The following is a 27468-nucleotide window of genomic DNA, read 5'->3' as shown; positions in this document are numbered from 1 at the left end:
ATTTGGAATTTGAAAGAGAAACTTACATTTCTTCAGATTACTGGTGTGCAATAGTATATATGGTATGAATCTACGGATGTCTTATATTTGAAATATTATCAATAATTTTTGTGGTCTGTAAAGTGCTTTTAATACCTAGTACAACACAAACTTCAATTGGGTGCATCTATGTGGTTTTTCAAATTTACGTTTAAATGTTACAGTTCTCTGGGGCCTGGGTGGCTCAGTTAGTTAAGCATCTGACTTCGGCTCAGGTCATGATCCCAGGGTCCTGGGATCAAGCCTCGCATCCGGCTCCCTGCTCACTGCTTCTCCCTCTCCTCCCTGCTGGTGCTCCCTCTCGCTCTCTCTCTCTCAAATAAATAAAGAAATAAAATCTTTAAATAGTTACAGTGGTAAGATCCAGGGAAACAATCAACTATTTTTCAGTTAAAAATTAACATGCTTTAATAACCACATTTTTCCTTTACACCTAATATGATCACTGAATTCTCTTCCTTCCTTTTAGATCTGTCACAAAGTCTCTTATGCAAGCACAAGTTAAGTGAACTAAATGAAAACAAGAATTGTAAGACATCTGACTGTATAAAATGTACAAAGTCTTTTCAGTTTCCCTATACTCCATGTAACCACTTATTGTCATATTCATTAGGTCTATTATTGAACAATCTGCAACTCTTAATGACCTTATTCTTGTTGATCTCTCCTTATGCACAAAAATGCAGAGGATGGCCACTCACATTTGCATTACTAACTATATGGCCAAATGTCCATAACCACCAGGTTGGTTTTATGCTTTATGTAAGATTTGGAAGCCATACAGTACCTGTACAACAGGATTTGATGCCGAGGCTTATTGCTACACTACAATGAGAGGGGGTCCCAAATAGCAGGTAGGGGGATTCCAGCCTTATTTGACAAATATTCAGTGATTCAGAGGAAGAACAATGTGAAGGGAAGGCAGATGACTTTGACATTGGTGCCATGTTTGTATGCACCAATTCCCTCCCCATCCCAACACCACCACAGCCCTTCATGGAAGACTTTCCTTCCCACAATGTTCCCATATGATGCTGAAGTAGAAAAACTAGAGAATAAATTAGAACTCATAGCCATGTGACCCTGGGGAAGACATTTAGTATTTCTGTGCCTCAGTTTCATATCTATATAATAAAGGTCTCACCTACCACATGGGACTGTTAGGACCATCAACTTATACAATGTTCTCCGAAACAACTTTGAAGCCTTATAGCTCTCTATAAACATATTACTAAAAGTAGTATTCTACATACATAAAAATACTTTAGAGGAAATCTAGAACTGTTTTATTCAAAAAGGACTCTTCATTTTCAATCTCTTTAGCATTCTCCACAGTTTTTCTTTAGAAAATCAGATGCCATGATTTCTAAAAATAGGAAAAAAAATTTTTTTTTAAAGATTTTATTTATTTATTTGCCAGAGAGAGACATAGCGAGAGCAGGAACACAAGCAGGGGGAGTGGGAGAGGGAGAAGCAGGCTTCCCGCAGAGCAGGGAGCCCGATGTGGGGCTCGATCCCAGGACCCTGGGATCATGACCTGAGCCGAAGGCAGACGCTTAACTGACTGAGCCACCCAGGCGCCCCTATATCTATATTTCTATATCTCTTTCAATCTATTGGTTTACTTTTCCTTTCAAATTAAGAAACTGGATTATTTGTCCTCCATTTCCCACAATGTGGAGTTTAGTATTATTTCCTACGTTCTCCTGTCACCTGTGCTGTAGATATAGAGGCTTGATCAGTTCCGGGTTTGATTTGCGGCCAGGCTGTTTCAGAGGTGGCGGGTGCACTTCTGTCAGGAGACGCATCATATCAGGCTACCCCGTGTCTTCTTATGCTAACAGCCCCTGACAATCATTGCCCAGATCCATTCATGAACTCTGGGTTGTGAAATGGAGATCGTATTGGCTATTACTACACTAGAAAAGATCAAAGAATCTCAATGGTATATAATGGGGAAGTATTTCTCTAGCTTATTTCCCATCGATTTCACCCGCTCTTGTTTATCAAAGCAAGTCATATGGCCAGATCCAAAGCCAGCAAGTGACAAGATAGTTCTCATTGCAGTGGGAGGTGAAGAGTTAGGCCACAGGCCACAAGCCCCTTTGTAACTTTCAGGTCTGACCATAGGCAATTGCAAGGCTTTGCCCTGCAGGCCTTGGGGGGGAGAAGCTGCCCTCCCACACCAGACGGGGTACAAGGCACATTACAGTCACTGGAGGTGCAGAGAGGGACTCGGGTTCCTTGCCCCCACCAGCCACGTTCTCATACATGGCTGGACTCCTACCCCGGTGCCTCCATTCAGATCTAGCTTTACTGGAAACCTCAGGTGTGGCCCTTCCCAGGTACAGCCTCCAAAACCCTCATCAGGAGCCATGAGGCATTTTTCTCCACTTGGACTCAGTACTTCTGTACTCTAAGCCCTTTCCTCTCTCCTTCCTCCTTGACCATAGGGGCCCCTGGGTCGACAAAAAGGCAGGAGCCTTTGTTCTGGGCTCCTAGGAAGTGAGCTGATTCTCCCCATCGGCAGGGCAGCCACCTGACCCTAGTCCCGTGTTTTTCCATGGGGAGAACGGGGACCCCGGGGAGCTGGTGCCTTTCTCTTTAGCCTCTTACCTGCATTGTTGCAGTGAGTAAGGCTGAACTGTTGCTTTCAGTTTGGCTGTTGTCCTAATTGACTACCTTAACACCTGTGGCTCAATAGGGGGCATTGCAAAGTTACATAAAAAAGGGTGTGGATACTGGAAGGAGTGAAGAATTGGGCCAAAACACAATCTATCGAAGTGATATTCCATTATTATTTTTTCCTTATTAATTAGTCAGAATCTCTCTATAAAAAGAAACTTACTAGTTTCTCAAAATGTTGACATTTAGCATGTTCAAAAACTCAGAAATGAATTTTATAGGAGTTTTTTAAAGATTAACTTATAGATTTCAAACATATTTGGTATTTCAAAATCTATTACAATTACTATTCTGATTTTGCTCAAATTATTCCATCTTTTGCTGGTAGGAACTTTGTGAAGATGCACCTGGACCCTTTCCATATGACCAAGTAATCTTTGATGGCTTCATTGCTTCTGGCATGACAGGATGCCTCAGACTTGAAATCAGGCATTCAACACTTAATTTTATAATAGATGGATCCAGTGATAGAGGGTCAATTTCATTTTTAATATATTTGAAGGGAGTTTCTTTTTAGCGGACAGATTAAGTAATTTTGTGACCAGGACTAATTGTGTATAAAATGTGCTTTAAAAACTCAAATTTTTAGATATGGTGGTGAGATTGTTTTCATTGTATTTCAAAAGGAAAGCCAAAAAGCCAAGCCACATTTGGTGAGGGCTGACTTCAGAGAGAATAAGGGAGGAAGATCACTGCTGTGTCTTACTTATGTCAGCTTCATCCTCTCTTCAGAATTGAAACCAGGGCGCAGAATGTGACATCTTGCTATCTTTGGCTTTACCCAAACCTTTTAGATGGCACAGGTACATCTCTCCTGTAGTCAAATATATTTAATTCATTACTCAGTGCAATTCAACAAGTACTAACTGAGTGCTAGCATTGTGTAAAAGCAACAAGCTGGGCTCTGTGTACAATGCAGAAGAAATACATGAGAAATATAAAATATATTCCCTGCTTATACAGTCAAGTTGGAGAGACAAGATAAATGCAGAAAGAATTAGATTACGACCCAGGATAATATGTAATTATGTGTTCAAACAAGTGACACTAATACTTTTTGCTATAGGATTTCAGAGGACAGAGAGATTAATTAGCTTAGCATGGTCTGAGATGGATTTACGGAGGATTTGTTCCTTAATCCAAACCCTGAGATGGATTTACGGAGGAGTTGTTCCTTGATCCAAACCCTGAAGGATGAGTGTCATTTCCATGGGTTGAAGTAGAACGGGGGTGGAGGAACATGGGAGGAGTTTATGAAGATGAGAGTAAAAATGGCCTGGAGGACAGTGGGGAGGCTAGTCACCTTGCAGCGGAGGGCTCAGGCTGGGAAGTTGGGCAGATACATTTGAAAGACAGGGGCCAGGATCAGTCTCCTAGCATATTTATTTCTAGAAAAAATCCAGGTGTATGATTGAAGTAGGAAAAGAACTATCAGAGTTTGAAATGGTAACAGAGTATGCAGAATAGAGATTTAAGTGAATGGCAAGGAAAATGAGGTAGTAAACTCAAAGAGGAGAGTTGATTCATTTATTTAACAAATAATTTATTGAATACATACACAGTTAATGTTGCAAAGTCATGTGGGAGGCACTGAGGATGGAGAAGAGTACCATTCACTGAGAACTTATGAATGGTCTGAGAATTGAAGAAGAATCAACATCTTAATGCAGATGACTTAATAATTTAATTCTTTCTTTTAAGATTTTATTTATTTATTTGACAGAGAGAGGGAACACAAACAGGGGGAGTGGGAGAGAGAGAAGCAGGCTCCCTGCTGAGCCTGATGTTGGGCTTGATCCCAGGCCCTGGGATCATGACCTGAGCAGAAGGCAGACACTTAACGACTGAGCCACCCAGGTACCCCTTAATAATTTAATTCTTAACAGTAGAATTTCAGGCTATGTCCTTGTCCAGTAGAGGAGGTATTTTTTGTCATACTTGCCTTTCCTGTCATCTCAGATGATCCCACATGTTCAGGCCTATACTACACCCATGTGCTATGCCACACTTGAAAAGTGAGTTGATCTCCTCCAAACTGTTAATCTCTTCCTTTATTCTCTCATAGTCCTGGTTTTTAAGAGCTCCTAGGAAGACAAGGGAGCAGTAACAGCAAGAGTTCTGAAAAGTTGAGGACAATGACAATGACTCCAACAACATTAACTGTAGGCTAACTGCTCTGGAGCGGGGAGCTTCTTTAGGAAAATTTGTCAGCATATGTCATGCATTCATTCCATTAGTTAATATTAATTTAGCTCCTTTCATATTTTAGACACTGATCTAGATGCTAGGGATGCCGTGGTGAACAAGACAGAAAAAGTTCCTGCACTCATGGAGCTGATAATCTGATGGAAAACAAACAAAATAATAAATCACACTGCATTTTCAGTTAGTGCTAAGTGCTAGGAAGAAAAGTATACAGTGAGGTAGGGTAATAAAAAGTGATGGGGGTGTGTATGTGTGCAGTGATGGGAGGACAGTGGACTGGGGAAAAATGTTTCTGAGGAGATGACTTAGAACTTTTCAGGAATAGTGTTCCAGGGAAAGGGAATGGCAGATGCAAAGGTTCTAAGGCAGGAAGGGCTAAGGATGATGGAGGGACTGACTCCAAGAAGGTGGTGTGGCTGAAACCTTGTGAGCTAGGGGATAAATGGCAGGAAAGGTGGGTAGGGGCCCCTGTATTTAGGGCCTTGTAAGTTCCATAAGAATATTGGATTATTCGGAGCAAAGAGAACTGTAGATGGCCTTGAGAATGGGAATGATATGGTTTGATTCACATTTTTAGAAGATCATTCTAAATGCAGCTTGGAGAAAAGGCTGTATAGGGCAAGTGTGGAGGCCGATCGATAGGAAGTACTTTTGGTAGTCAAGGTGAGGGGATAGTGGTGTGGACTAGGGTGTGGGGGTGGAGGTTGTGAAAAGTGCCTAGATGTATTTTGAAGGTGGAGCTGACAGAACTTGTTGATGTATCTGGGTGTGAGAAAACAGGTGAATAAAGGCTATCACTCCCCAACCCCAGGGTGAATGATATGCCCAATTACTGAGATGGTGAAAGACTGGGAGAGGAGGAGGTTTGGCACTTATTAAACATTTCAATGCATCAAACAATCAGCGATGCTCCAAATTAGGGTGGTGGGGATGATAAGTAGTTTACTTCTTCACTATGGTGAGATAAGTGTATGTGATAGCTGGGAATCGTTCTAGATCATCATAGAATTTCAGGCATTGGGGTACAGAAACTTGAAAACACACAGAGTATTTAGGAGTGCCATGGCAGAAAAAAAAAAAAAATCAGACCGTAGTCTACAAGAACTAGCACTGAACTGAAGCTCAGAACATTTTCAGGGCTTGAAGTAAGGGATGGAAGAAAAACAATTAGACATTTCCCCCTAAGGCCTCTCTGACTTTTACCTTGACCATTAATCTACGACTTGAGAAGTTCAAGGGGGAATGAGAATGTAAATTTTTTCTTAACTGTGTGGGAATAAGTAATTGGATGCTGCCCCTTCAGCTGGAACAGGAAGCTATAGAGAATCTCTCCATCCAAGTTTTACAGGCTTTCATCCAAATGTAGCTTTGGCATATGTTGCTTAATAAGAAAAGCACAACACTTCCTGAATTGGCTTAACTCCATCTCACACATGAAACTTGCTGTAGCCTCATAAGTAAATCATGCTTATAGCAGATGGCAAAAGTGTAATTTCCATTTGAGGAAACTGTCTTTCACTCTTCTTTGCTGGATGCCGTTAAGCAACTGCCAAGTGTACGCTAAATTTCCTCCCAATATTTTATATATATGTAATTTTCAAATTCTTTATTTTGAAACTTTAAACTTATAGAACACTGCCAAGAATTGTACAATGAACTCTCATACACTCTTCCTCTTGACTCTTTAATTGTTGGCATTCTGCCGTATCTGCTTTATCACCATTTCTTTCTATGTATATGTTCATATAAATGCACACACACATTTATTAGTATTACTACTTTTTGTGCTGTGGAACCGTTTAGGTGTAAATCCCAGATATCATAACCCTTTACCTTTTCCTGATGTATTTCCTGATACTCTCTTATATAACCACAGAACAATGACCAAATTCAGTAAATTTAACTTTAATACCCATTACTATGTAATGTACAGTCCATTGTACAAATTGTACTGGGTGTCCCAGGAATAGCCTTTCTAGCATTTTTTTCTTCTGATTCATTATACCGTATTTAGATGTCATCTTATGACATATTTGATGTCTTCCCTCTTTTCCTATCTCTACACTTAGAGTCTTATGTTAAGATACAGGTCTTTCCTTCCCTTAAGTCACTTGGCATCTGTTAAATGGTTACCATTTTGTTAGGCCAGGGGAGGACAAAAAAGAAGTAGAGAAGAAATTTCCTATTATGTCATTTCTTGAAAAGACAATATTTCTATTCATGAAATGACAAGATTGTATCTTCAAAGCTATGCATAGTCAAATGTGAAATAAGGTACATGTAAGAGCTAGAGGGATTTAGAGAAGAAGGGAGAGGAAAAAAAGAAGGAAGAAAAGGAAGAAGGAAAGAGAGAGAGAGACCTTGTAGGGTCAAGGTTAGCTTCCACTTCTCTGAGTTGGGCGGGGCATTTCTCTCCTGGATGTGAAGTAGGAGTGTAACCCAACACCAAAGGTTTTACAGACTCTTCATTTCATTTTACCTTGGCCCTTAGGTTGAGCATGATTTGTAATAGAATCTGAAAACATCACAGTAAGCAAAAGAAGCTGCTCGTCCTGTGCATTCTTCTGATGTTGGCTGGACCTATTTCTGTTTGCAGATTTGGGATGTCTATATTAACCTCAAAACACTTCATTCTAAGTAAGGAGTCCCAATAGGGGGAATTCTCCAGGGAAAATGGAGTTTACTCTTCAGTAAATCTGTGAGTAACATAATTCCACTCATTATACCAAAGTATCTCAACCTCAGCACTATTGACATTTTGGGATAGGACTCTTGTTGGCACTACTGACATTCTTTTTTAAGGGAGTATCCTAAGTATTAAAGGTGTTTAGCAACATTATTTGCCTCTACCCACTAGACACCAGTAGCACCTTCCCCACTGGACAACCGAAAAATATCTCCAGAGGTTTGCCAAATGTCCTTTGCAGGGATAAAATCAGCTCATTGAGAACCACCACATTAGACTGAACTCCTCAGGGACAGGGGCCATTTCCGATTAACTTATTATGGTGTGGCAAGCACCATATCTAGCACAAAATAAGTATGTGATAAAGAGCAAGCTAATGAATTAAAGCACTAGATTTGTGTTAATTTGCTCAGTATCCCTATTATGTTTGTACTCAAGTGTCTCCACTACAGATTTGCCCAGGGATTGAACAAGGAAGGGTTGGGTTGGCTCCATGGAATCTTTATGATGAAAATACATTTGAATTAAAGCTCAAAGCCCTAGTTGACCCATTATAAAATATAGACAGGCAAATATAGCACAGTATACAATTACAGATCTTCTTGAACTTATGATGGTTATAGCCTGATAAGCCCATCATAAATTGAGACTATAATGCATTTAATACACCTAGTCTTTGGCATCTGTTAAATGGCTACCATTTACCATTGTAGCTTAGCCTTGCCTACCTTGAACGTGCTCAGAACACTTACCTTAGCCCACAGGAGGACAATATCATCTAACACAAAACCTATTTTATAATGAAGTGCTAACTATCTTATGGAATTGATTGACTGAAAGTGAAAACCAGAATGGCTATGTGGGTACAGACTGGTTCTAAGTGTACTTGTTGTTTGCCCTTATGACTGTATAGCTGGCTGGAAGCTGTAGCCTGCTGCCCAGCATCACAAGCGAGGATCCATCTACCGCCTATCACTAGCCTGGGAAAAGACCCAAATTCAAAATTCGAAGTGAAGTTTCAACAGAATGCATATCACTTTTGCATCAACATAAGAAAAATTTAAAAAATCAACCTATAAAAATCCAACCATTTTAAGTTGGGGACCATCTGTAGTTTCAGATTTATTCATTTCATTTATTTAAAAGAAAAGACCATTGACAGCTTAAGTCTGGCAGGGAAGGTAGTGGGATGAAGGCAGCTGACATCTCTCCCTGAAAATTCCTGTGTGGAATATACAGAGGGGCAAGTTTTCATGCCCTTGGGTGGGGGAGGGGTGATCAACTTGGTCTGTCAGGAAAACTGAAGCGTCAATCATCTACAGTACCAGAGACTCCCTTTTAGCTGTAGCAGATGCACAGTGTGAAAAAAACCTTTTGTTTATTTTTGTCAGATGGGAGAGGCACGGAAGAATGGCTTGTATATGTAAAATCACCACATTTAAAATACTACCTTAATCTGATGCAGGATGCTGGTAGAGGGTAGGAGAAGGGCTTATATGGGAACCCTCTATCTCCCATTTAGTTTTGCTGTGAACCTAAAACTGCTTTAAAAAAATAAAGTCTATTGGGGAAATTGGGGAAGAAAAGTTCTTAACATTTGCTAAGACATTAATGCTAAATCTAGTGGGTTCTAACTACATTTTTCCAGTTTTCCTATTTTGTGTGTCCTCATAAGTCATACTGTTCAGTGATAACAGCTGAGCCAAGGAGACATTAAGGATTCAAACTCCTGGCAGGGGGGAGAAGCTGAAGTGAAGGTCATTCTAAGATGAGGATTTTCCAACAGCTTTGGCTGCCTGGTTTGCTCACCACCCACACCTTGCCGAATTTCAAAGCCCCTATTTTATATCTTAATTGAACTGCAGTTCAAAACCCTTGAAAGCACAACACAGAGGACTTTGGAAGGCGAAGCAGTACTCTAGGTATTTTAGGTTTTGCAAGGTTCAGCTTTTAAAATCTAATCTAGGGCGCCTGGGTGGCTCAGATGGTTAAGCGTCTGCCTTCGGCTCAGGTCATGATCCCAGCGTCCTGGGATCGAGTCCCGCATCGGGCTCCCTGCTCCTTGGGAGCCTGCTTCTCCCTCTGCCTCTCTCTCTGTCTCTCATGAATAAATAAATAAAATCTTTTAAAAAAATAAAATAAAATAAAATAAAATCTAATCTAACAATAGCCACATACATGGAAGTTCGCTACTTTAAAAAAAAAAAAAGGAGAGAGACACCTAATATTTAAATACATCTTTTAGGAGCCAAATTCAGGGTATTTTCAACAGGATTTATATTCCCCCACCTCCTGTGACACAATTTTCTTGTTGCTACCCCCTATCATTAGTTGGTTCTTGACTCCTCTCGTTTCCCAGCTTGCAGCAGCAATGTTATCCCATTTCTTTCTCTTTTTTTTTATGATTTATTTTTGAGAGAAAGAGGGTGCGTGCATGAGCAGGGGGAGGGCTGAGGGAGGGAGAAGCAGACCCCAACTCCCCCCGACTGAGCAGGGAGCCTGAAGCGGCACTCGATCCCAGGACACTGTTCAATGATCCAGAATATTAGGTGGTTGTTAAGTCTAGCCATCATTAAAAATTAAGTTATATATAAACTTATAATTAAATAAATGTTTTAAAATAAGATAATAAATACTCATCACCTCCTAGTTAACTACATTTTACTATAATTGATGTTCTTGTCTTGGGTTTACCTATGTCTACTGCATCTGCATGGCAGAAGTACTTTATAATGATGTTCTACTGTGCATCTTTTTCTAATGCCACTTAGATGTCACATGGGTAGCCTGAAGTTGCTGTGCTGGGAGTCTGGAGCCATGGAATCATACCATGGAAGTCAGAAATGCTACACATCTGGACCCTTGTCCTGAAGATCTAGTTGTTAAACCTTTACCAGAACATCACTGCTGTGGTATATTCCAAATGCAGGTCTTCATTCTCAGGGAATGCCTCTGGTGGGAAATGTGTTTCCTGTAGTTACCTTGGCATGATCCTGTCTCATTCACTTGACCACTCACGATCTTCCCCTGAGTAGTCTCTGTTAGGGATACCTTATCCCTCTAAGCAGCCCTAGTGGATAGAGTCACCCTTAAAAATCCCAAATTGCTCCTTCCTATGGGGTTCCCTTCTGGCCCAGGAGAAACTCACCTTCTTTGGCCCCACCTCAAAATACAGGCTATTCCCATGAGAATTCCCTTTCTTTATCTTGCAGTCAGAGCAGCAAGCCTTCTGTAGGCTCCAGTGCCTTTTGTCACTCTGACTTGGGCACCAGTCCTTGTGTTTTGTGTTCCTTAAACTTGAGAGAACATGTGCCAGGACCTTTGAATACTTCCTTGAAGTGCCTGCCCTCCCCTCCTCCCTTGGTTGGCTGGAAGAGGAGAGAAGCATACCTCCCAATTTCTCATGGAGATGCTGATGGGGATGTTCAGATCACATGACAACTATCTTCAAGCAATTACTTTCCCATCTTTTGAATCCTCTCATGGATTTTTAGTCTACATATACAGCCTGGCTACAAGGGGTGTGCCGATGGCAAAACTGGAGTAGGATACCTCTTTATCAGTCCCCCATAGTCTGAGACGTCACCTTAAAACTTAACTGTCTTTTGCTATCTATCGTTTATTCTGTGTTTTGGGGCCTCTACTCAAAGCAGGAGAAAACAAGAATAGTCACATCCATTACACGTGTCTTAGCCTCAGTCTGTTTTTTCTTTCAAATCTTCTCCGTTGGGAGTTGAGGCAACCCAGGCTGTACATGGGCCACATGGGCCGAGGGAGGGTTCCAGGGACTATGAGGCTCAGGTTGGGTTGTTTACTTAATGTCTAGCAGCACATGGGAGCTCAGGTGTTGGTGCAAATGATAATAAAGAGCCAAGGCTGTCCTTGATGAGTGGTATCAGATATCAAGTATCGAACAGAGCACAAGCCAAAGATGAGAGATAAGAGAACAAGTTAGAAGCTGAGGTCAAGATCAAGTTGGGAAGTGGATATGGCTCTCAGTGAGCTCATTACCTCGCTCTAGCCTGTTGGCATGGGTCACTTAGCTGGCCAGGGCCTGGTCAGCTAGTTGAAGGCACAGAGTAGGCATGGACAGTGCCATTTTAAGTTCCTCAGGATTAGTTAGATGGCCTTTAGTCTTGTCTAGTACCTTGACAATTATACCTTCAATGGGAAGATATTAAAGGAAGTAATATTCAAGTAAGACCCTTTTCAAAATAAGCATCAATTTGGTGGCCAGCACAGTACACAGTGCTAATACGGTAACAGAGAAGTACATTTAGATTCAGTATCTTCCAGTCTAGCAAATACCTGCCCTAATTACATAATCAGTTCTGCCTATAACGTGAATTCCTTGAAGGCAGGCTCCTTGTCTTATGCAGTGTCTCCATAGTACGGCCACGCTGGTAAAGGTCTAATGGACAGTAATTTCTTTTTTTTTTTAAAGATTTTTTTTATTTATTTATTTGAGAGAAAGAGAGAGAGTGAGAGAGAGAGCGCAAGAGGGGGTAGGGTTAGAGGGAGAAGCAGACTCCCCGCCGAGCAGGGAGCCCGATGCGGGACTTGATTCCCGGACTCCGGGATCATGACCTGAGCCGAAGGCAGTCGCTTAACCAACTGAGCCACCCAGGCACCCTGGACAGTAATTTCTGATTTACTAAAAGTGTTTCTCACTTATTTGCAATTCTTAGGTTCCATCATATACAAAATAAAAGTCCAAACTCTCTGGCCTAGTTTCCAGAGCATGCTGCAACTCTAGAACTCACCTCATTTGTCTCATTTCCCATTGCTTCTTTACATACATGCTGTGCTCTGCCCAATCACTTTTATAACTTGCCTCTGGACACACCTTTTCCAGTTGCTCATGTAGGGGGCCAGAATATGCCACCCCAAAATATGCTACTTTGGCATAAGGATTATTTTGAGTAAATGAGAATTAATAGATGCAGAAAGAAGCCTTCCTGAGATTTCCTTTATCTGACTAAAAGCTGAAACTTCTGAAAAATGAGGACTGCCAGAAATCCCCTTGCCCAGGGAGGTTTCATGGCCATGAAGAACATCTTTAGGCCAGTGCGAAGATGGACCTGCATAAACCTTCATTCCATTAATTTTCCTCATATGTTTACCTTCCAATGGTTTAGTGCTTTTGAAAGTTGAAAACTTTTTCTCTTGTTTTTTCTCCACAAATTATTGTTGTTTTGTTAAGATGCTATATTAGCCCAAGTTCTAACCACCCCTTTGAGTTAACTCTTCATTGAGGTTTCTCCTGAATGATGTGAGCTGTACATGTTAATAAACTGTTTTTCTTTTGTCAATCTGTCTTTTGTCAGTCCAATTTTACAGGGTCCCAGCAGGAGAATCTAGGAGGGTAAAAGGAAAAAGAATTTTTCCTCCCCTACACTCACATTCTTTTACTCTCTTAGATATCATTCCTTTCCCAACCCCCTCATCAAAATCCTACCCATGATTAAAATGAAGTTCAGATTCCACCTATTCCTAAAGCCTTCTCTATCTAGATCTGCTTGAAGCAATCATGCCTTCAGAGCTCTAGTCCATGCCCTCAAGGACACGGCAATAAATGATCATCAATCAAGCACTGTCTTGGCATGCCTATTCTATGGATGTTTAGAACTTTTATTCAAATTTCTGTTGACATATTGCTCCTCTAATCTGCCTTGAAATGCTTTAAAATCTAAGACTTGGTTGTGTTCAATAAACCCTTGTACCTGAGATATCTCAGAACCTCCCAAGTTTATGACTTTCCTTATAGCACATGATTTACCCCATAAAATGCAGGAAGGCACACACTCAAAAGCAGTCTTTTATGTACAATATTTTAAAACTGCAAACCTCAATCCATTAAACTATGCCTTGGAAGCAAATAAAATCAAATATTTATTGAGCTATGTGACCAGGATTCTGGTAGGTACTGCAGAGAATACGATGATACATAGTAGACTTTTGTGAGAGACTGAAAATACAAAGGGACAATGACCATAGCATATATAAAAATAGAACTCTGACTCACAACCTCTGCAGCAGTTTGTCCAGAAAGGCAAAACCACAATCTCTGTGGCAACTGCCCCAAGTGGCCAGGACTTGATCAGTAACTGCTAGCTTCCTTAGTTTTTGCCCTTTCCAACCTAGGGCCAACTAGAGAAAGGCATTTACTCCTAAACAATCACATAGGATGTCCTACTTCTAGTTAGCTTTCTAAAACCTGCTATCAAGGCATACCCGAAGCCTTTTCCTACTGTAAAGCTTTACACTCCCTGACTGCTTTTGGGTCTTGGCCCAATTCAAGTGTGGTGGCTGACCACTTACTATAGTAAGCTCTGAATAAATATCCTTTGCTTTGGGTATTCTTCATTTATTTCCATTTTTGTTACTTGTAGATGCTTTCAATTCTTAACTAGAGGCCCCAAACATTCACAATTATTTATAATTTTACTAGAGCTTGAATTTTGAGGCTGGTGTACAGGAGAGTTAGCTAGTGACTCTCTGTACACAGACAACTTTGCTTTCATATTCATATCGTGACATATGTTCTTTACAGGAGAAATCATATTCTCTATATTTCCGGTATTTTTTTTTTTTGAAGGTGTCAAGACTTAATACCTGATGAATCTTTTTTTTTTTTTTAAAGATTTTATTTACTTATTTGACAGAGAGAGAGACACACACAGTGAGAGAGGAAACACAAGCAGGGGGAGTGGGAAAGGGAGAAGCAGGCTTCCCGCGGAGCGGAGAGCCTGATGCGGGGGTCGATCCCAGGACCCTGGGACCATGACCTGAGCCTAAGGTAGACGCTTAACGACTGAGCCACCCAGGCGCCCCAATACCTGATGAATCTTAAGGGTCTACTATTGAGAGATCTCAGTGAGGAGTGATCAACTTTGAAGAGTGAAAAGGAAATTAATAAAAATAAAAGATCAACATTTTAAGCCTGTGAGACTAGAATAAAGGTGGTACCAACTGACAGAAATGGAGACTTGGGAAAGGAATTAGGTACAAAGGTCAAGAGACAGCAGGAAGTTCAAGTTCATTCAACAAATATTGACTGCCGGATTTATCCTTGAGCAAGATACGTACTTGGGGTCCAAAGAAAGGAATGCCTGAGATCAGGATGGTGTCACAGCACAGAGACCACACCAGAGTCTGTTGTCACACAGCAGTACAGTGGAATTTCCTTCTGAGGGTAGTGGGAAAAAATGGTAACGGAAGATTAACCTAGGGTTGGAGACTACTTGAAGACAGCTGGTCTAGAATTACTTTATCTTCATTATCACAAGACTATCACAGTATTTGTCCTTTAGCAGATGCTCTGGCAGTAGGTGGTAATAATGCTAACTTGCATTTACATACATTTATAAAGTACTATCATTTACATTATTTAATTAAGAAAAAGCTAACAGTATCCCTATATTTATAGATGGAGAACTCAGGCAAAATTGAGAGAATGATCCTCAAGATTACATAACAAGGGGCACCTGGGTGGCTCAGTCGTTAAGCGTCTGCCTTTGGCTCAGGTTGTGATCCTGGGGTTCTGGGATGGAGCCCTGCATCGGGCTTCCTGCTCGGCGGGAAGCCTGCTTTTCCTTCTCCCACTCCCCTGCTTGTGTTCCTGCTCTCGCTGTGTCTCTCTGTCAAATAAATAAATAAAATCTTAAAAAAAAAAAAGATTACATAACAAATTGTGGTCAGATTAAGAATTAGAACATAGTTTTCCCGACCCTTAGATCTTGAGAGGTATTTATACTGCTATTATTCTTTCAGTCTATATATCATAAATGTAGCACACTATGAGCTTGACACTCTAAAGAATGTTAAAAAAAAGAGATAAGAATAAAAAGGATGCTGGTAAATGTATGCAACCAAATTTCCCCTGAGTAGTAATTTCAAGTACATGGTTTAAGATTTTTCTAATTCTGAATGATAGGCTTCTGAATGACTCATTAGAGGTGCTTTTGCTGACCATTAGAAACTGATTGTATCAATACGAAAAAATGTCCATTGTATTGTTTCATTATTTGAATATGTATTTAGTGAAACAAGAGATTTAAGAGAATTAAGAAATGCACTACATTGTCACTATGAAAGTAAGAAAATTGCTTTATGCCATCTGAAGATGTTAAAAATGCGATGGTGGTGGATAACTCCAGTTAAATTACACAACCGTCTAGTATTGTATTTGTCTTCTGAATACAAGTTGGGACGTTGGCCAAGCATTTTTTCTTATGGGATATTCAAAAAAGAGTTAAGAAAATTCTATACAGCTTACTATTTACATTTGTGGAGTTTTTACTATGTGCCATGAATTGATCTAAGCCCTTCACATTTGTAAACTAACGTAATCCTGGCATATATATGTGTGTATATACATACGAGTGTATAGTATAGACAGATGAGGCAGGTGCTGTCATTTCTGTCTAAGGAAACTGAGGGCCGAGGAGGTGAGGTAGCTTTCCCCAAGGGACACCGCTTACTTCGAGAGCTGGGATCTGGTTTACAAACAAAAGTTTCCAGAGAGCAAAATTCTCCCAGGCCACTTTGCTTTTCGGTCCTCTCCTCGAGAAAGAGATATGGAGAGTTTCGTGGCCGAGCTTTGTCGGAAATGGGAGCTAGCTTTCTTTCTAGGGCGGGGCCATCTGGAGCTCCGGCCACCTCCCTCGTCCTTCATTCCACCCCACCTTCCCACTCTCGCTTCCCTCTTCTTCCGCCACGCCCTGTTTGACTTCTATCTCCGCTCCTCCCAGCGTCACTGCCTCGTCGTGGAGCTCTGCGCCCCGCGCCCAACAGTACACCGCTCCACGCCGCCGAGTCACCCTGGAGACGCTCCCACGCGCGGCCCGCCGTCGCGCCGCCGTGACGTGGCCCCAGCGCCGCCGCCGACGGGCTGGGGGGCGGGGCCGCGGGGCGGGCGGGCTGGCCGGCTGGGGGCGGGGCCGGAGTCCAGCTCCGGGCCTCCGCGGCCATCGCTGCCTGCGCGGTCCGTTCCGCTCGCCCGCTTCCCGCCCACCCGGGCCGAGTGGGGCCGGGTGGCGTCCGCAGCCTCGCCCCGAGGGACACGGCGGCTTCAGGGGCTGGGCCTCCCTCCCTCCAGCGCAATGTCAGGCACCGCGACAGCTCTGTGAGGCCGCGGCCGTGGCGCTGGGCGGCGGCGGGTCCGGGCCGAGGCCGCTCATGGTGCCGCCACGACACCATCGCGGGGCAGGAAGGCCAGGTAGGCAGGCAGGGGAGGGCCCCGAAATTCCCGGGAGCCCCGGCCGGGCCCGAGTGCCCACGAACGGCCCCACCCCCAGCTGTCGGAGTCGGTGAAAGCTTCCTGGCCGAAATGGTATCGGTCTCCAAGGGGCGGTGTGAGGGGAAGGCTGACAGGGGCGTGTGAGTCCGCTCTGGACTCCGACACTAGTGGGAGCTGCTCGAGCGCCGCCTCCGCGCTTTTTCTCACTCCCTGGGGAAGGTGTCACGGCTTAACTTTTTTTTTTCCCCCCTCGAAAGAAGACGAGGATTTCCTTTAACAGCTGTTTCCTCACTCGTCTCGGGAATTACTCTGGATCTAAAGAAACTAGATGCAGTGACAGGCAAGGGTGGGTGGGGGAGCGTGGAGTATCTTCTCCCTCCACCACGTGAGGCGATTGGAAACGCGCCCCCAAGACTCACAACAAATCACTTCCTCTCAAACAATCAAACTCCCCTCCAAGAGATCGAAGACAGAAACAGGCGCGAGTCTAGACCTTGTCCCTTGGGGTGGATTCCTCTGCAGGGAGAGGCGAATGGAGTTTCTGTATTTACGAAACTCGGAGGAGCTTTTTGCCAGTAGCTGACTACTCTTAAATAGCCTTTTTTTTGAAGATTGCTTTTTTTTTTTTTCTGTACCCTTTACTTCTCTGAGTGTAATTTGAAATATACAGTGAATAAAGAGGCTAGAGAAAAATGTCAGTTATATTTAGCACATTTTGGTATTTTTCTTTCATTTGTTCATTTTGAATTTTAAGGGTAAAAAAAGATGTGATGAACCTTATTTTGAGTGGTTGATGTTTTCATAAGCATCATTTTATGGCTGTTTTTAGGTGCGCTGAGTTCTTCACCTCCTTTTAGACTCAGATCTGCCAAGTTTTCAGGCATTGCTCTTGAAGATCTTAGAAAAGCCTTTAAAGTAAGGTAAACCCCACTTTAATTTACTGTGTGACTTTCAAACAACATCAGCTAAGAAATGTCAGATGTTTCTCTTATACTAATTTTCTCATTTTCTACGGTTATTTTTCAAAAATCTTCTCTAATGTGATCTGTATTTTCTAAAAAACAGATTGCAAATGGTGTGTGTATTTATCATGAACCGGATGAATTCCCAGAGCAGTGGTTTCACTCAGCGCAGGCGAATGGCTCTTGGGATTGTTATTCTCCTACTTGTTGATGTGATATGGGTCGCATCCTCAGAACTTACTTCGGTAGGTAGTTCTTGTCTAGGAATGATATTGCATTATAGTAATATTGCTATTAATCTGTGGTGTCTTGATAATCATTTCTATCTCTCATGCTTACTTAAAGCAGTATTTTGAATGTTGAATTATTTATATTTTCTTTGATAAGTGAATTGATGTCAATTCAAGTTGAAACAAAAGATACTCTATCTTTTAGGGAGGGTTATTTTATTTATTTTATTTTTTTAAAGATTTTTTTATTTATTTGACAGAGAGAGACACAGCAAGAGAGGGAACACAAGCAGGGGGAGTGGGAGAGGGAGAGGGAAAAGCAGGCTTCCTGCTGAGCAGGGAGCTTGATGTGGGGCTCTATCCCAGGACCCTGGGACCATGACCTGAGCCAAAGGCAGAGGCTTAATGACTGAGCCACCCAGGCGCCCCTAGGGAGGGTTGTTTTAAAAATGAGACCATATTCATGTTTTCTTAATATTTGATTATGTATATGTTGTTTTCTTTCTAAATTCAGTTTCTTTGTTTATAAATAATATTTTCTAGTGGAACAAGTATCTAGGATGCAAAGCCATTCGTCACCATTTAGTGGAAAGTAAGAATACTTTTGAACAGATGAGTGAAAGTGATCAGAGCTTTCATGTACAGGTCACTACTGTGCATATGCGTGGGTGCATGCACATTTATACATTTCCTGATTCAAACATTGTGAAATATATGGTATATGGTGATTGCATTCAGTAAAATTTTATTTTACCTTTATCAGTGTCCTCTTGATAGTAATGTGTTATTTTGAGTGCACAAAGTTTTTCTTTCTAGTTATATATGTAGATATTTTATTCTGTTTGGCTAATGATCTCTATAAAAAGATGTGCAATTTTAATTTCAGAAATTACTGCTTTTCAACTTACATGTTGTAGTCTTAAGGCTAATATACAAAAGGAAAAAGTATTTATAAAATGAATTTAAATGTCAGAAGAAGCAGTTTGCCACTGCTGGTCATCTCACATCATAGTTAAGTAAATAGTTGACACTGACGTTTTAGCCAATGAGTAAATAAATTTTTAGCCGTTTTGGAAGCAGGCTCTGGAATACAACGGGCCATTTATTATTTTTCACTCTTCTGTAACCTTTTTTTTTTTTTTAGATGAACATTCTGTAGTTTAACCACAGAGATCTCTTTAATGTTGAAGGGGAAATAAGCTTATCTGTAAAACTTTTAGTTTTAAATAGTTTGGTTTTTATTTGTCAGGTAATAAAATTTAGGACAGAAGAAAACCTGATCAAATTATAATTTAGCAATCTGTCTCTCTTAGTAAGAGGATATTTTATAATTTTGTTATCCAAGAGCATATGTAATATGTCTGATTCTTCAGCCAAATATGCACATTAAACTTTTGAGATATATTGTGTATTTCAACAAGAAAATCCATCTTCTTATTACAGAAATTTTCTAACATATACAAAGTAGAAAGAATGGTATAATGGATCTTCATATACCTAACAACTATTAAATTTTGCCAATCTTTTCTTATCAACCCCTCCCTAGACATGTTTCTTGAAGTATTTTCAAGTCTGTTCTAGCCACTTGTCATTTGACCTGTAAATTCTTTCATACTCATCTCAAACTGAAAAGATCCTAATTTTTAAAAATATAATCACCATGCCATTAACAAAATTATATGTCTAACAAAATTAATGGTAATTTTTTAAGATCATCTGGTACCTGGTCCATATTCAAATTTCTTTTAAGTCGCTTTCATTCCTTAACTGTATTCCCCCAACCCCACCTTTTTTTTTTTTTTTTAAATCATGCTAATGATTTGTTGGAAAAACTGGATCATTTTTCCTGTAGGATATATCACACTGTCTTAGTCCATTTGGGGTGCCACAACAAGGCTGCCGTTAGCCTGGGCGGCTCAGACAACACACATTTATTTCTCACAGCTCTGAGGGCTGGAGAGCTCAAGATCAAGGCACTGGCCGATTAGGCGTCTGCTGAGGAGCCACTTCCTGGTTATTAGGTGGCAGTCTTCTCACTGTGTCCTCAAAAGGCCAGGAGGTCCGGAAAGCGCTCTGTGGTATCTTTATAAGGCACTAATTCCTTTCATGAGGGCTCTATACTTGACCTAATCACCTCCCAAAGGCCCCACCTCCTAATACCATCACATTGGGAGTTAGAATTTTAATATATTAATTTTGGGAGGACACACATATTCACCCCATAACACACATTTTAAATTTGGCTGATTGTTTCCTTGGGGTGTCATTTAACTTGCTTCTCCTTTTCTCTTATTTCCTATAAAATGGTAGTTAGGTGTAAAGTCCTGATTTGATTCGGGTTCAGTTCTTAGGAAAAAATACCTTGGTGGTACTGGGTACTTCCTGTGACAACACATGAGGCACATAATGGCTGCAAGTCTTACTTTGGGTGATGCCAACTTCAGCACTATAAAGTTTCTCATCAACCTTTAGGTAATAGTCAAATATCCATATGATTATTGCCCAGATAGAGTATTTCATTAGGGGTTGTAAAATGATTTTTTCTAAGGGTCATTCCTTGTGCATTTATTAACTGAATTCTTTTTTTTTTTTTTTTTTTAAGATTTTATGTATGTATTTGACAGACACAGCGAGAGAGGGAACACAATCAGGGAGTGGGAGAGAGAGAAGCAGGCTTCCCACGGAGCAGGGAGCCTGATGTGGGGCTCAATCCTAGGACCCTGGGATCATGACCTGAGCCAAAGGCAGATGCCCAACGACTGAGCCACCCAGGCACCCCTTAGCTGAATTCTTTAAGGAGAGGTTTTCACTACTACTGTTTGGTTTTCCTGAAACATGGTTCATATAGGAAGCGTTGAATAAATCTTGATTCTTTGTTTTAGAGTAATGTTGCTTAGCAACTTCTAATAGTAACCGTAGGGTATCATCATACATTCATGGATTTTTGTGTATTTCATATGTTTCAGACAATTGTAGTTACTCCTTTTGGTGCTTAAACTGTACTATCTTTGACCAGTAGGAGCCTCTTCAAATTGGCTCTACTATCCTTTCAATATGACCCTGTTAGTCTTTAACATCCTATTTGCTTTTTGGTGCAAGATGCCTCAGTTTCATCTGGTAATTTTCTTGCCCCCTATTTGGATTTGATCATTTCTTTAAGAACCCATGGTTTCTTTAATTGCAAGACGATACAGATCACCTTCTGGATTCTATAGGTGCTCATTCCTCCTGGGTTGTCATTTTTTCTAGGCCTTTCAGTGTACATAACTAGGACATTTTTTTTTTTTAAGGAAACCAAAAAAATCATGAATTCTAAGTTAAATGAAGATTATAGGTTTTATATAACTTCCTGGCAACATTAACCTTCATGCAATTTTATTCATACGCCTTTCTGCTTCATTGTCTTTTTTTATGCTGTTTCCTCTTGGCTGTTATTCAGCCCTACACATGCAGCTCAAGGATAGCTTCTCTTAAGAATCTTCCACAATCCTCAAAATGGTCTGTTTCCCTTTGGTAATCCCACGGTACCTGTATACCCTTGTTGTGGTACTTAGCATATTATGCTGTATACTTTTCATATATATATGAAAGGAAAGGCTATCTTATTTTTCCTTAGCTCCTAGCACAAGTACTCTTGCATAGTAAGTTTTTAATGAATGTTGAACAAAACTTTTTTTGGAAGTTGTTGCTGCTTTGTTTGGGAATATTATCCTTTGTATAATATATAGCAAATATATTCTGTAGAAATGAGTATAAAATATTTTTGTAATCTCTTCTGATCTTCCCTGCCACATGAACCTCTTAGAGTTAAAAATCATGTAATAGCCTTATTTTTTTGGAGATAAGTAATAAGGTTTAAAGTCATTTCATAGTTTATGTAAATTTTTCCTTTACAGTATGTTTTTACTCAGTACAACAAGCCATTCTTCAGCACCTTTGCAAAAACATCTATGTTTGTCCTATACCTTTTGGGATTTATTATTTGGAAGCCATGGAGACAACAATGTACAAGAGGATTTCGAGGAAAGCATGCTGCTTTTGTAAGTTTTAAATTTTAAGTGTTTGTTGAAGAGGGGATTTATTTTTTCAAAGTTTAAAGTTATTAGTTTCTTGAAGGATAGTCAGATTTTAAGTTGTTCAGTTAAGTGAGTGAAGTTAGCATGATATAAGAGAAACCTACTTTTGTCCAAAATTTTAAATTTATTCTTTTAATCAACTTGGTATCAAAATATCTTGTGAGAAATCAAAGGTACATAATCACTCTCTTTCCCTTATCTCATAATATCATCTGGGTTGTTAAAAATACTGAACTAGCCCAAATCATTAATGTGGAGATGAAGATGAATGTGAGGAATAAGAATATCTGGAGTCTTTGGTCATTTGCATACTGGATGAGTACCATCTAAATACTTGTAAAGTTGCTTGTTAGAAATAAAGTAAAGCAAGGTTTTATTTATTAAAATGAAAACAGCTTATTTCAGGCCATCTTTCATATGTTTGGCTAACCAAATTAAACTCTTTCCTTGATGTAACATAACATGCTGATGGATAGTGTTGACAGAAATGGCAGGCCTCATATTAATTCTTTTCCTTTTCCACTCTTTCTCCTTTTCTCCTCTTTTAAAATTGTGATAGAATATACATAACATCAGATTTACCATTTTAGCCCTTTTTTTCTTGCCCCTTTTTTTATTGTAGTAAAGTATATATGACATAAAATTTACAATTTTAATCATTTTTAAATGTATAGTGGCATATAGTGAACATTTTAAATGCTCAGTGGCATTAACTACATTTACTTTGCTGTGCAACCATCACCACCGTCCATCTCCAGAACTATTTCATTATCCCAAACAGAAACTCTGTACCCAAACTAACTCCCATTTCCCCCTCCTCCCAAATACTTTCTTTCTCTATTAATTATTTTCTTTTATGTGTACTTTTTTTGTGCATTAGACTAGTATACGTCTTGTCTTTTCTAATGAACACTTCCATTTTTTACTTTGTAAAAGTAATACATATACATTATAGAAATGTATATACATTGTAGTATTACATGTAGGAGTATGTTATATGTATATATATCTACATGCACATTACTGAACATTTGGAAATACAGAGGAACAAAAAGAAGAAAATAGTAAATTCCACCATTCAAGGAATAACTCCAGAGTATTTTGACATATATCCTGCCATTCTTTTTCATGTGTATATTTTTATTTTATATTTTTACAAAAGTGAAACTATACTATTATGTCCTGTTTTACAGTTGGCTTTCTGTTCTTAGTGGTATATCATGAACAACTTTCTGTGTAATTTAGTATCCTAGAACATTTTTTAATGTTAAGTTTTTTTAAATTGTAGTGATGCATGTTCATTGTTGAAGACAAATTATGGTAACATGAAGAATAAAGAATAAGAATAGTCTTATCTGTAATCTCACCATTCTGCAACCACTATATATACTTGATACTCTCTGTAGCTATGTGCTTATGTGCATATATTTAAAATTAGAGTAGAAGGAGGTTTAGTCTATATCATTGTCTAACTTGATTTTACTTTTTACTTAACAATATATCATGAATATCTCTCCAGGCTAATAAATAAACATCTGTTATTATCTTTTCTATTTTATTTAACAGTTCCTTGATAGATTGTTTTCACTTTTTCTTTTGGTATAAGTAAATAGGAATATCTTTATACACATCTATAGTTATTTACTTTGGATAAATCTCCAAAGTATAATTGGTGGATAAAACAATAATGCCATTTTTCAGGCTTTTGCTTCCTATTGCTAAATTAAAACCTGTAATTCTTATCTCTGTTAGCAGTGCATGAGATCGAATCCTTACCACAGTCACAACGTTTACGAGTTTGATAGGTGAACAATGATATTTTGTTTAATCTGCATGCTTTCGGTGTTTTTTAATGTATTTGTTGCACAATAGGATTCTTTCTGGAGTTGTCTATATCTTGTTCGTTTTTCTACATTGACTCCTTATTGACTTACGGGAATTCTTTAAGAGCATGGCTCTGGTGTTTGAATTTTGTTCTGTCATTTACTGATTGCGTGACCTTGAGCAAGTTATTTAACCTCTTAAATAGAGTAGGGTAGGGTAGCCATAGGTGAATAGAAACATGGTTGTACAGCACTAGCATAGGGTTCTCCAAGTGCGGTCCAGTCCATTGATCCATTTAGGGGGTTCTTGATGTTAATACTATGATCATGATAATACTAAGATGTTATTTCTCTTTTTCACAAACCCACCCATCCTTTTCCTTCTAATCTGAAATGTTACAATAAATAGTATTGTGAAAAGGTCATAAATTTTGTATTTAGATTGACTTTGGTGTTAATCCTGTCTCTGTTACTTAGATGAAATCTCTCAGCCTGTTTCTTCATCAGTAAAATGAAGATGATAATACCTACCTTGCATAATTGAATACTTGGCCTTAGTGCTATTATGATTAATAGTAATTATACCCTTATAATACTCTGGCTTTTAGATTCTATTCCTTTGAGTGTGGCTGACAGCAGCCTTACTTTATAACATGCATTTAATCAAATTTTATGTTCTATTTGTAGTTTGCAGATGCTGAAGGTTACTTTGCTGCTTGCACAACAGACACAAGTATGAATAGTTCTTTGGTAAGTGCTTTTTTTCTCATCAGGAGTGGAATGGGTGGAGTTGAGCCATGACAGGAAGGGCTGAAATAGCTTTATAACACCACTATATTAGGATGTAGATATATCCTAATATTGGGTGCCCGCCATAAGAATTGTAATATGGTACTTTATTTCTTGGGACGTAGAAGTAAGTAGTTCAGCCTTCTAGGAGAGAGGGGAAGAGGACATTGGTTAAGGAGTGAAAATCCTAAGGGACAGTCCTTTGTCCTTTGTTTCTTACCAACTTCATCACTTTGTGTTCATTATTATTAATCACTTAGAAGCAAATATATTTGTTTAATACTGAGAATATATAAGCAGATTGTTCATTTGTTCCACAGATATTTTCAACAAATTTTTAATAGCACTTTTTTTTTTGTAAAGATTTGTTTATTTTAGAGAGAGAGGGCATGAGGAGAAGGAACAGAGGGAGAGGGAGAGAGAATCTCCAGCAGACCCCCCACTGAGCACAGAGCCCAATGCAGGGCTCCATCTCATGACCCTGAGATCATGACCTGAGCCTAAAGCAAGAGTTGGATGCTCAACCAACTGCACCACCCAGGCATCCCTAAGTGTTAAGCACTTGTTTTAGGCTCTAGAAATATATAGCTTATGTTCTAGTGTGTGAGAGTGTGTGTTTGGGGAGGGCAAAAGAGACAGATAATAAGTAGTGAGCAAGTAAAGTAATTAACATATTCACTTATTGTAAGCATTTATAATCTAGTTTGAGTCTAGTGTGAAAGAAAGTGTGTAGAAATCTTTTTTTTTTTTTAGACCATCAGTAAGGCATCTCTTTAAGATGTATTGTTCCAAATGTGGCATTGTATCTGAGAAAAATTTTAAAGTTACTCTATAAAGTTTAGCATCAGTTTATAAAGCATTAGCTTTGTGGCCTTATTGCCAGTACAGTTTTTTACTTGTCTGGCTTTTAAAACTATAGTTGCATGCAGGGTAGGTTACCAGGTGCTGTAAAGAGTTTATGAAGCTTAGAGAAAATGTCCTTCCATTTCTCTGGGATCTTAAGAATCAGCAAAATTAATACCACTTGTCTCTTATCAGGATAGAAGGCAGAGCTGAGGTGACAGACTATTCTTCTACCTACTCTAATACTAAGTTTTGCTATTATCAGTAAGATGGGTATGTCAAATTGTTCTAGGCCAAATGCTATAATGAAAAGTTCAGTGTAACAAAGAGACTGTGTCTATTTTCAGATCCTGTTGCCTCTTCATTTACTGAATAGTTTTCATTGGCAGAGTTCTATACCAAGAGCTAAAAGAGAATTGAATAGAAAACATTTTCTGTTAATTTAAGAAACAGCTTAGTTGGAGAATTGTGCCTTAAATATAGATCAGTTAAAGAACATGTATAAAAACAGTAGAGGAATTCAGAACCACTTAAAAATACAGACTTTAGAGCATGGTTAGATAAACCTGGCAATTCTGTTGTCTACCACTTGATTATTTTATATCTCTGTTTTTTTAAATACCATTTTATGAGGTTGTTATAAGGACTAATGAGAAAGACATGTTTGACTGTCATTATAAGAACTGATAAGTGGTAGCCATTTTTTTCTTGTCTATTAATCCTGTAATGGTTTTCAGGAATCTTAATCTTTAATTGAATCCTAAGTAATAAGAGAAAATAATTTGGCAAATACATATACATATTAGACCTTGATTATCTCTTCATTATCTGCCTTCCCCTTTAAACTATGTGATCCTTGAGGACAGAGACTTTTGTGTTTTTTCAGTCTCATATCCCCAGGATCTAGAACAGTTTCTGACATAGTAGAAGCTCAGCACGTATTTGTTAAAAGAATAAATGAAAAGGAATTGGAGATAATCTGTTAGCTTGAGAAAGAGGTCTGTTTTTATGACATTTAAATGTTAAATATAATATACCAGTGCTGTTCCAATATATTTTGGGAAAATTTGGGAAATATGGTGGTGAACAGCTGTGTTTTGAGTGGTATTTATGTCTACATGCCATCAACTTAAATTTTAACCAGTTTATCAGATATTATGCTTGCTTTTTATATTTGTTTGTGTTTTTGTTATATTCTAGAGTGAACCTCTTTATGTTCCTGTGAAATTTCATGATATTCCAAGTGAAAAACCTGAGAACACAAACATTGATACTGAAGAAAGTAAGCAAGACTTAGAATTTTATAACTTAGAAATGGGAGGAGATTTTAGCTTCATTTAAGCCATCCCCAAACTTAGTGATTTTGTGGGTTGATGGAATCACCCGGCATTTCTTTTTTTCCATGCGGTATTGGCTTGGCCTCTAATCTTCCAGATGTTTGACTGGAAGTTTTTATTTAAACCAGAAATAATTTTCCAAATATCAAAAATCTCTATGGTTTCATCATATATATATATATATATATGTATGTATATATGTATAGCTTCGTCATACATATATATACATGTACATATATATAATATATGTATATTTAAATGAACAAGATCCTCTTCAACCATGCCATTTGAGACTCCTAATAGCAAATTATAGGAGTTTTGTTGGTTCTGTGAATTGAGTAAAGAATATCAGCTTCAGCGTAAGCACAGTATTTATCCATAATATTCTCTTGTAAAGAATGGACCTCTAGAGGAATGTTCTGCATGCTTGACCAGGAACATAATTCTCATAAATAAAAAAAGTTTTACCATAAATGCTAAAATAATAACCATACTATAATCCTGACCTAGACAGTTGTGTATGTACACAGTTGCGGAACCCTTGTTTGAACA

General features: G+C 39.2%; 1 protein-coding gene and 1 long non-coding RNA gene across 3 annotated transcripts in view; one reads left to right on the top strand and one right to left on the bottom strand.

Moving 5' to 3' along the window:
* Positions 1–4667: 4667 nt before the first annotated feature.
* On the bottom strand, positions 4668–15143 carry LOC118012522. Its single transcript, XR_004679734.1, has 3 exons — positions 15103–15143; positions 14705–14804; positions 4668–4808 (listed from the first exon to the last, which is right to left on the bottom strand). It is a non-coding gene; the product is annotated as an uncharacterized LOC118012522 (long non-coding RNA).
* Positions 15144–16568: 1425 nt separating this feature from the next.
* Positions 16569–27468, top strand: part of SLC35F5 (solute carrier family 35 member F5) — a 38368-nt gene continuing 27468 nt past the window's right edge. The window contains exons 1-6 of one of the 2 annotated variants that reach the window (XM_035008162.1): positions 16569–16835; positions 17686–17776; positions 17922–18063; positions 21945–22088; positions 24635–24697; positions 26780–26861. In XM_035008162.1, coding sequence (XP_034864053.1) covers positions 16796–16835; positions 17686–17776; positions 17922–18063; positions 21945–22088; positions 24635–24697; positions 26780–26861 — 562 coding nt within the window. In that variant the 5' untranslated portion in view covers positions 16569–16795. The remainder of the gene's footprint in view (positions 16836–17685; positions 17777–17921; positions 18064–21944; positions 22089–24634; positions 24698–26779; positions 26862–27468) is intronic. The other variant, XM_035008163.1, reaches the window with a different exon arrangement.

The sequence above is a fragment of the Mirounga leonina genome, unplaced genomic scaffold (genome assembly GCF_011800145.1).
Source record: "Mirounga leonina isolate KUSES-001 unplaced genomic scaffold, KU_Mleo_1.0 Mir_151, whole genome shotgun sequence".
In the NCBI taxonomy this organism is placed as follows: domain Eukaryota; kingdom Metazoa; phylum Chordata; class Mammalia; order Carnivora; family Phocidae; genus Mirounga; species Mirounga leonina.
Note: the sequence above shows the minus strand (reverse complement) of the source record. Positions and strands in the feature narration are given on the sequence as shown.